Genomic DNA, 10,584 nt, shown 5'->3' with positions numbered 1-10,584 from the left:
CTATGATGCGAATGTTGTTGCGCTTGATGTTGTCCCACAGGTCTCTTAAACTATTTTCATTGTTGTTTATTCTTTTTTCATTTTGTTGTTCCAACTGGGTGATTTCTGCTACTTTGTCTTCTAAATCACTGATCTGATCCTCTGCTTCATCTAATCTACTGGTGATTCCTTCGAGTGTGTTCTTCATTTCAGTTATTGTATTCTTTAGTTCCACCTGGTTGTTTTTTATGATTTCTGTATACTTCTTTATGTCCTCCTTAAGTTCCTGAATCATTCTTATCATCAGTGTTCTAAACCCTGTCTCTGAAAAGTTGGATATCTCTGTTTCATTTAGTTCCATTTCTTGAGGTTTCTTCTGATCTTATAATTGGGACATGTTTCTTTGTTTCTTCATTCTGACTGTCACTCTGATTGCTTCGATGTATTAGATCACCTAAAAAGACAAAAAACAAAAAGAAAGAAAAAAGAGAAAAAGGAAAAAGAAAAAAAAAAGGGGGAAGAGGGGCTCTCCGCCCGCTGTAATCTGCAGATCACTTGCTCACCAATAGAGATTCTGGGTGACTCAGCACCAGCTGTTGTGGGGAGGGGCTCAGTGCGTCATGCACCAATCTCCCTCTAGACTTGAAGTAAGCTTCCCACAATTAGTTGCTGTGTACTCTGGAACTGTGCTCACCACCAAAAATCCTCACAGGTTGTTGCGGGCTGTCTGCTGCTGCAAAAAATCCTCTGTGGCCTGCGGTTGTAGGAGCCAGGGACCAGGGGCTCAGGGTGCCCCTGGCAACACAGCTCTAGGTGGGCGGGGCAGGCCCCCAAGGCACCACAGGATGTGGTTAGTGGCCCCCACCAGGTCAGAGCAGCATGCACTCCTGCATCGGCAACCAACCCACCCAAACTCGCCTGGAAAGCCCCGGCCGAATCACGCAGGTGCGCAGCTCACGGCCCTACACTCCCAGGAAAACTCCCTGTCTTAGCCTGTTCCAATTAGCCGCTTGCAGATCAGGCCGAGCAGCCTGACAGTCAATCTCCACCTAGGCAACTCTGCACGCGCAGTGTGGAAATCGGGGACCTAAGGCGAGTCGCGCACTTCTGGGTCCCAATAAGCAGTCTGTTGGAGTCAGAGCGCGCCTGACAGGCGTTTCCCTAGCTACGCAGCACAAGCAGTGTGTAGGGTGGGGATCCAAGGCCGCATGTGCACGCACGCACGCACGCACACACATACTCCTGCGCCAATTCCAGCAGACCAATGCAGTCCCAGATCTGAGCCTCTGTGGGAGGGCCCAGCCCTGAAAAAATGGTGCCCTCCTGTGCACTACTCGTGTGCAAGCTCCACACCAGGGGAACAATGGTCCCAAAAACCTCCAGCTCCCGCGCAAAGGCACTCAGCTCAGTCCTTCCCACAGGCTCCTGGGCTCCGCTCACAAAGCCACTCCCTCCACCAGGAACTGGGTGAGTGCTCACCAGTGAGCGAGTCGGTTTGCCGGCTCCACTGGTTCTCCCACTGCCCTCAGCCTCACCGAGCCGAGCAAAGAGAGTCCTCACTATTTTCTCCTTACAGCTATTGTAGAACTCCTCTTCCCGGCAAAGTAACTCTGGGGTGGTGAGCGCGGTGTGGGGCCGGAAGGTCTCGCCTCCAACCGGAGAAGCCTCCCCACTGCTGATGTGTCCCTCACGGGGTTTGCCCTCTCTTGTCTCCGCCCCTCCTACCAGACTCAATGTGGCCTCCTCTTTAAGTCCTTCGTTTAGAGGTACTGCTCATCTAGGGTCCAGGGAACTTCCGAGGTTGAATATCTTATAAATTATTTGTAATTTTGGTGTGATCCTGGGAGGCAGTCGGCACAGAGTCTGTCTATTCCACCATCTTACCGGAAGCACTTCGTCACTTTTGACATAGGCCTCCAAATTTTTTCTCCATATGATCAAACATACAAAAACAGGATCACATTATGTATAGTTTTATGGCTTGTGTGTTCCACTTAACAATATATCTTTCTACATCAGTATATAATGGATTTACCTAATGCTTTTAAGTGGATATATAGAGGTTCATTGAATGGATATATGACATAATTTATTCAGATATTTTCCTGGACATTTGAAGATTTTTTTCTCTTCAGTCTCTGATCATTAACAATGATGTGCTACATAGAACATCCTTAAATATTTATATCTAGGCACTCCTGGGAGGGTTTCAGTAAGTTAAATTCCCCAAAGTGGAAATAATAGGTAGGACCATATAATTAAACCTGCCAAATTGACTTTCATTTCGCACTCTCATCTCCATGTATCCAATTGGCTATGCCAGAATTTTGAGATATCATTTCACCTGTCTGCCATCATGTTGTACCAGCAAGCAAACAAAATCTAGGTTTCTTTAGTTAAAAGATTTTAAAGGTTAATTTCACAAACTGTCCTAGTAACTCCTTTCTTTGCTCCACCCTCTGGAAGCAAATACTGACTTGTTATCAGCACATTGTCATCTGTCCTCACCACTTCCAAATGCTAGACTCAGCCACGCCCAGCTGATTTGGCAGGAAGGCAGGGAGGGCAGACCTGCTTCAGCACTTTGAAATAACAGGAACAGACATCCAACTGGATGATATGGGGCAGCCAACTGTCTGAGGTGGAAACGTAACAGAAATTTACTCCTCGCTGAAGCCAGCTCTGCCTTTTGGGTTTAGTTGTGTGTCCTCAGGCAAGCTGTTTAACTTGTCTGACCTTCCTTTTCCTTTCTTATAAAATGAGACTTACAGTCATCTTCCATGCTTCACTAAGCTGTTTTAAAGATGAAATGAGACAAATGGAGATGAAAAGTCCTTGGTAAATTGAGAAGCATGGTATCTATATTTGTTTCTATGGTGGTTATTTCTGTTTCAACTCCAACAGCATAGGACAGACCCTTTAAGGCTGCTCAAATAAATACGTGTGTGTGTGTGTGTGTGTGTGTGTGTGTGTGTTCACAAATGATAAAACAAATGAGGTAAACTATTAATAATAGGTAAGTCAGGATAAAGGCTATATCGTGTTCTCGGTACTAAATTATTGCCAAGGTTTACTTTGATTTCATCTGTTTTATTCTCCACTTGACCTGTGAGTAAAGTAGGTCACACGCAGCTGGTCTGGGCTCTTTACAATGACCAGACTGAATGTGGCGGTACCTCCTGGGCACATTGGTCACCCTGTGGAACAGCAGTCCCCTCATGTGTACAGTGGAGAGCAGCTTCATCTCCCCCTATGCTGTGAGGACCAGGTGCCTTGCAGATAGGAGGCACTGAGGACCCCCAGCCTGAGAGCACTGGGAGACTCTTTGTCAGGGTGCAGCCTTCTATTCTGGGGACCCCCCGGATGACTCCCTCATCTCAGTCCTTGGTCCTGGGCAGCATGCCTGGAATCCCGGCTGACAGGAGCAGTTGCCCACATACTTCTCACCCAGCCCCCAGCAACTTGGCCTAAATCAAAGGAGTTGGCCCCAGAAGGCACTGCAGCAAGTTCAGACACTGTTGAATTTCTTGTGTGAGAATACTTCCTGGGTCTTGCCCTTCCTGTTTTATTGGCTGATGGATCCCTCTTTGCTACAGCCAAAACATTTAGAACCCTGAATTAAAGGAAGCCGATTTTTCAGTGGACATGCTGTGTGTGTTTCCCAAGAATGCTGCAGCAGGGTTGCTGCATCCCCATTCAGAGTTCCTCTCACCAAGTTGTGGAGCCATCGCTGAGGAACAGAGGTGGCTCCGCTTCTTGAAGGTGAAGCAAGCTCAATAGCTCTTCCAGATGAAAAGCCACTTAATGGAAGTTTGTCAAATGAAATACATAGGAGAACTGGTCTCGCATTTCATATCCCACACATGCAAGGATGCTCACTAGTAGCACAGTTTCAATGACAAAACCTGGAAACAACGCTTGAAGGTTCACTGACGGGGCCAGTTCTGTAGTCTGTCAGCCCAAGGAGGAGCAGGTGGGTCTGTATGGCTGGCGCAGATGCTGTCTTGTCTGTCACCAGGTGAAGAAAACTGCAGGAATAATACAAACAGTATGAACTCATTTCTGTAAAAAAATATATTACTTACATGTAAATCACATGCATGTACATAGGATATATAAAAAATCTTGAGAGACAGTTAACATTGATTACCTCCGGAGAATGAAATTGGTAGGACTTTCACTTTTTTACTTTATATCCTTCTGTGTTATTTGAATGTTTTATACATTAGGCATTAAGTTTTGTTTTTTGTTTAACTTTTAAAGTGGAATGATTTCTGACTTACAGAAAAGTCGCAGGAATAGTACAGAGAACTCCTTCATGTAGATTCCCCAGTTGTTAACATTTTACCATATTTGCTTTATTATATTGTGTGTGTGTGTGTGTGTGTGTGTGTGTATGCACATATATGTACATAATTCGTATAATTTTCCTTTCCTGGACCATTTGAAGAACATTGGAGATACAATGCTCTTTTCCTCCTAGGTATTTGCCAAGAGGTGAACACTGCTATAATACCCTAGTAACCTTAAATTATAAAACAAGTTTTTTAAATAAAAGAGAGTGACTGTGTGGGCTTGTCCCAGGCCATGTCCCACACCAGCTCACTTGCCCGCCTTTGGCCACCACACTTTGCAGATGCGGCCTCCAAACATGCCACCCAGGCCTTCTTTGACTGTCTGCGCGCTGAGATGGAGCAGTATGATATTGAGGTGACTGTCATCAGCCCTGGCTACATCCACACCAACCTCTCTCTAAACGCCCTCACTGCCGATGGCTCCAAATATGGAGGTGAGGCCCCGGGTTGTCATTTATAAAAAGCTATTGGTTGGCTACATTGAGACACTGCTCTTTTCTGATGATTCTTTTCTCATTTATTTGAATATAATTTTTAAAATGAACAAACGTACATATGGGTGTTGGTTATATATACGAACTAATCTTCACTTACCATGAACCATCCCATTGCAACTGTCAGAACAGGGTCCCTATAGAATAGGGCTTTGAGGGCTGGAAAGGAAGTCCCCAAGTTTAAATGCCATCAGAGTTCCAACTAACCCATTCTCAGTGAATTGAAGTGAATTAACCTCCTGGAAACTATGGGTTGCTTGACCCAGAGGTTCCCCACCCACTATACTTGAGAAATAACCGATTTCAGGGTCCTCAAAGCAAAGAAGCCAGTCTTCTAGGATGAGGCTGGGTGCACCAGTCTCAGAATCTCCATCTTGTTTTAGCCAAAGACAGTGCTGAGCTGACCTGCAGTCACCACTGGTGGGCCCAATGGACTGGCCCCAGCATGCAGGCTCAGGGCAAGCAGAGACCAATTAATTGGCTTTTGCCTCCCAGGTCAATTGACCCACGTGTGCTGTTGCAGTGGGAGCTGGCTCTCCTTTCCCGAGCTTGAACAGGGCCTGCCCACCCCAGTCCTGGCCTCCATGCCCCGCCTCCTTGGATGTGATCTCTTGGGCCTGTGCCGTGGCATTCACCAGGGGCCTCCTGTCTTACACCCCATCCCAGCCAGATCTGAACCAAGACTGCCTGTGCCCTGGGTAGCAGCTGCTGTCTCACTCAGCAAGCCAACAGAAACCAGATAGAGGCATAGATTCAGAGAGATTCATACTTACCTTCTTTATACTTAGAAGAATCTTATTTTAAAAATCCCGTCCATGGCATTTAAAAATAAGCAACAATAAGAAACCTCCTATTCTTCTGTGTTAACAAAAACACAGTGAGAACAGATACTGGTGAGGGTGCTTAGCAGTTTGGACAACTGACAAGTGGTTTTAAATTGTCTGTGCTAGTGGCCTGTCTGCTGCCTGCCACTAGTCCTACTTTGTTGGCAAAAGTCAGATTACCGGGGAAGAAGGAACATCAGTGGCTGTTAACCAGCCTAACACCTCCCAAGCTCCCCCAGCTATCCCTAACACCTAAAACAAACGAAGGATTTCTCCTGCTCCCTATCCAGTTAGCACATGATGTGGGGAGCTGTGACAGCTCTTCTGACTCACTTCTTCACTTTGACTTCAGTGAGCTCATAATGCATATGGGGGTTGTAGTCTTCTCCCACCTCCTATCTGGCAGACTCAAGCCAGGTTACCCAAGGTTAATTTGATGATACATCATCTTTAGTCACAGGTTGTTTGAAAAGACAAAAATTCCCCAAGTCAGGAAGCTGCTCAGCTGTGGTATGAGGGGCTAACTCAGACCCCTTCCGGGCTGGTCTTATCCTAGCTCTGAGCACTGGCTGGGGCCCCATCTGCCTTATTCCCGTGCACCCATGTCTCTCTCACCCCAACTCACATACACTGATGGGTCCTCATTTCCTTAAAGTGCAAGGGAGCCAGGGATGGTGGTGTCCCACCTGCCTCCCCACAGCCTGTGGGAGGAGCTTCATGATGGGAAATCCAGCCATTTGACCTGATGACAGTCCTCATCAGCTCAACTCCTTGACAGAGTAACTTCTGCTTCCAAGCTCATGTGTTCCCTTTGTTTTAGTTATGGACAAGACCACGGCCCAGGGCCGAAGGCCTATGGAGGTGGCCCGAGATGTCCTGGCTGCTGTGGGGAAGAAAAAGAAAGATGTGATCCTGGCAGACCTGTTGCCTTCCTTGGCCATTTATCTGCGAACTCTGGCTCCTGGTCTCTTCTTCAGCCTGATGGCCTCCCGAGCCAGAAAGGAGCAGAAATCCAAGAGCTCCTAGTGCCACAGCAGTTGGGGCAGGAAACAGCACCTGCCTGGGAGAACGGCTGCCCTACAAGGAAGAGCTGCATTTGTTGAGACTTTACTGGATGTTTGTCTCACAGGTAGGAAAGACAGAGGTACACTACTGCAGATCCCTGGCTAGGCTCCTGCTTAGAGGATGGGAAACAAAGGCGGCAGCGGGCTTCTCAAGGGTGAGGGCTAACGCTTAAGTATAAATGTGCAGCTGGATTTTAATGCTAAGAATATGAATAAATGAATGGAATGGGAAGAGTCATAGTCCTCAAGGACTAGAAGAACCATGCTTCCTTTGAGTGCCAACGTGCACCAGCTCCTAGAAAGTGTTTCCGTCTTGAAATCAGAAGACTTCCTGACGTCACCTTGACACAGTTGTTTCCGTATTTGACTTATCCAAGACCACTTACCTAATTGTTTTGGCAGACTCCACCTCCAGTACTAAAGGGAGAAGGCTGTATTTCCAGGTTCCTACCGTATTTCATTCAACACAGCAAATGGGCGAATATGTAATCAATCATTTGACATATCCTAAGTGACACTGGCTTTAGTACCTAAAAGAATTCCCCAGTTTCCCTGCTGACTCCCACTCAAAGCCCTGTAGGATCAGGCACCACTCCAAGCACGTGAATTTACTAAGGAGACATAAGCCAAACGGGAGAGGAAAATCCGGCATGGTCCCGTGTATCCTCTAGAAAATACGACTCAGAGACCCAGTCAGGTGGGGAGGGCTCGTAAAGCAGCATCTGGCCCCTGGCGGAAGCAGCCCATTTGTTAGCATTGGAGCGCAGCCAGAAAAGGTGCCCGTGTCCACTTTTATGATTTATTACAAATACACAGTTGAGGTTCATTAAGTCCACTTCATACCTGAAGTTTAAGGTGAAAAGTTTCTCAGTATTGAAGCTGACACTGGAAATGGTAGGTCCACTGCATAGGTTTCCCCGAATTAGAATAAAAATCTCCTAGCATATTATACTGATATCTTACACTAATTCTGGATCTCTGGAGCTTGTATTTTAAACATCTACCCATAAAATAAAAATGGCCAAAGCCAGCCTGTGGTTGGGTGTTGAAAGCTCTCGAGTTTCCTGGGAGTAGGACGCTGAGGGGTGGACGATTAGGCCTGGTGACCAATTCCAGCCCCTACCACAGCCCAGACATTGCAGGAGCCCAGGGTTGAAATGTGGATACAGACGTGATGGGTGGCTTTTCACTTTCTACAGAAACCACTGCCTCCCTTCTGACATGAAAGAGAAAGGGTCACTCAGTGTTCACATCAGAGAAGCATTGGACCTGAGCCAGCAGCGGCAGCCACACTAAAGCCTGGCCCAAGTCTGAGGTCAAATAAAATTGCCAAGTGCATAGCAGATCCTCGGTAAAAGGCAGCAGGAGAGGAGGTGGTCTCTGTAAACGGGAATGAGAACATCTCTCCCTGGACACTTGTTGGCTGGAATTTTCAAAAGGGCCCATGTCCAGGTGCTGTCCCTTCCTCTCCATTAAATAAAACGGTCAGCAACCAAGACTGATGTGATACACTGCCCTGTGAGTAGGCACGAATGCCATCATCAAAAAATGCCACCAACTGTGTTGCTGAGATGGCTGGTTTGGGAGCCATTGTGATAAGTGGCTGGAAGCCTACCGAGCCCTGACTCAGCTATGGGTTGGGACGTGGCATTTGGAGAAGACACAGATGTCTCACTTGGTATGACACTTGGGCCATAGCCAAATGCCACTAAATGTTTATTTACCTAACATTTAAAAAACTCAGTTCACTTTCTAAATTACTTTAGAAACTTTATCTTCTTTATAAATAGGAAATAACATAATACAAACAGAACCATTAAAATCTAGCTGGATCCACTGTCTGCCAAAGGCTTGCTCTGAGGCCCAGCTGCTCCTGAGGAGGTGGCTGCATGGAGGTATTAAAATGAGCTCGCACCACACACACACACACACACACACACACACACACACACACACACTCTCTCTCTCTCTCTTCTGGCCTCGGGCCAGGAGGACCACCACAAAGGGCCTCCAATGGCCACAGTGTACCTCAAACCATCTTGGTGCCTCTAGTGGCTCGCCCCTCCCTGGAGAACATATCTGGGTAAAGTGAGCTTGTGGAGCCTGCTGGAGTCATCATGACGTGGGCGGCAGCTCTTTCTTGAGGGCCAGTGCCCCGCACAAGAGTGCCCTGGAGAGGGGAGCTGGGCCAGGCCTGGCCTGGGCCTTTCACTCAGAGCCTCAAGGCCCCTTTGTGAACATCTGCCACCAGGGGTAGTGGTGTTCCTGCTGTTCCAGTTTCTCTTTTCTGCCCTCAGGTGGTTTTCCTGTCTCTTTCATCCTTGAATTATGGGTAGGTTTGAAAAGCATGATTCTGAATTCTGCCTTCAAATAAAGTTCAAAGGCACTTTCCACTTTCCTCTTCAAAACTCTTGGTGTTTCAGTGGTCTGAGGGCAGAAGCAGGCTGTCCTGAGCTTCATGCCAAGATCAGTCTGAAAAACAAATGAGTTTCCAGCCAGAAACACTGCACATCTGTGTACTGAGTGACGGCAGCTCATGCGTAATTAGATGGATGGAGGAAGGAGCCTCCTGCTTCTATCAGGGACCGACAGCTGCTGAACCAGATGTGAACACTACTTGGGAGGGAACAGACTGTAACAAGGAGAGAGACAAGTTTGCCAGGGTTGGCTCCTCCCCGTTTCCTGAGTTGGCCCTTACCAAGGCTCTGCTCTTCTCTGAAGTTGGAGTGAGGCTGGCAGCTGAGACTCACGTATCAGGATAACTGCATGATCCATCATGACACGGTCTACACAGGACTTATGTGTGTGCACTTTGCAGAGGGCCCAGCTAACCTGGCCTCTGCTCTCTCAGTTGGCAGTTACTTCATGCTCTTTCAAGAGCACTGTGGCATGTTATAGACGAACACTGCCCACTTATCAGTGATGTCTATGTAGGTGGCAGAAATAGGAAAGTCAACGCCAACGGAAGGGCAGGCCGTCCAGACACAAGGCTGGTTCTGCTGCGCTCCTTCCCAGCCGATGGGGGGAACTGCTCAAGTGGTGCATCCTAGAATACAAAACCCCTGCCCTGCAGGCCACAGCAGCACCACGTCTTCCCCTCCTTGGCATAAGACACAACATGTAACCAAGGTGGCATTTCAGAATCTGGGCTTGTCCACCGAACAAGAATCACGTTGTCCCCTGCACGCACCTGGCTTCTATTTCTGGTGATGGCTTCTGCTCAGCTGTCCTGAGATGGCCACTGCTTGTCTAATTCTAGCCGCCTCCCCCTTGAAATCTGAAGGCAGAGTATGGGGCTCCTCTTCCAAATCTGGGCTACTACAAAAACACCTACTGTTCCTGCCTAACAGACTCAGGAGCCAGCAGTCAGACATCCGAGGGGGTCATGGGCAATGTTCAAGATGAGGTCTGTTTGGGATCACTACCAATTCACTGTTCCAGATGGCTAGACTGCCATGTCAACAGTAGTGTTTACCCAACACCATTTTGGCCACCCAGCACTCAACTGAGTAATTAGTGTCTCCAGGGCCCATGGAATTAAATCAGTTTCTCAAACTCTTTGTGGGCCATGGATCCCGTTTTTTTGTTGTTTCTATTTTGTTTACATATATGTAAATAAGACCTTACATATACTGGCAGTTGATTTTCAACAAGGATACCAGGACAATTCAATAAAGAAAGTATTCTTTCATTTTATCTTTTTGAAGCTCTGTATCTCCCCCCCAAAAAATGGCCCGGTCACCCCCGATGCCTTCCTATGCACCGCTTCGTTACTGTCTAGTATCAGATATTCCTGCTGGATCCTTTCAAAGGTGAAAAGCCGACCTAGCTGCCCCTTAAAAATGGGCCCTTCACAAGGAAGTGCTCC

The 10,584-nt window shown here is 47.4% G+C and overlaps 1 protein-coding gene across 5 annotated transcripts in view; it reads left to right on the top strand.

The window, feature by feature from the left end:
• DHRS7B (dehydrogenase/reductase 7B) overlaps window positions 1-10,407 on the top strand; it is a 59,682-nt gene extending 49,275 nt beyond the window's left edge. For all 5 annotated transcript variants that reach the window (XM_019656670.1, XM_019656671.1, XM_019656668.1 and 2 more), the window contains 2 exons: window positions 4,616-4,768; window positions 6,473-10,407. In XM_019656670.1, the coding sequence (XP_019512215.1) occupies window positions 4,616-4,768; window positions 6,473-6,678 (359 nt within the window). In that variant the 3' untranslated portion in view covers window positions 6,679-10,407. The remainder of the gene's footprint in view (window positions 1-4,615; window positions 4,769-6,472) is intronic.
• Window positions 10,408-10,584: the final 177 nt, after the last annotated feature.

The sequence above is a fragment of the Hipposideros armiger genome, unplaced genomic scaffold (genome assembly GCF_001890085.2).
Source record: "Hipposideros armiger isolate ML-2016 unplaced genomic scaffold, ASM189008v1 scaffold_264, whole genome shotgun sequence".
NCBI lineage: Eukaryota > Metazoa > Chordata > Mammalia > Chiroptera > Hipposideridae > Hipposideros > Hipposideros armiger.
The sequence above is the reverse complement of the archived record's forward strand: the minus strand, read 5'-3'. Positions and strand labels throughout refer to the sequence as shown.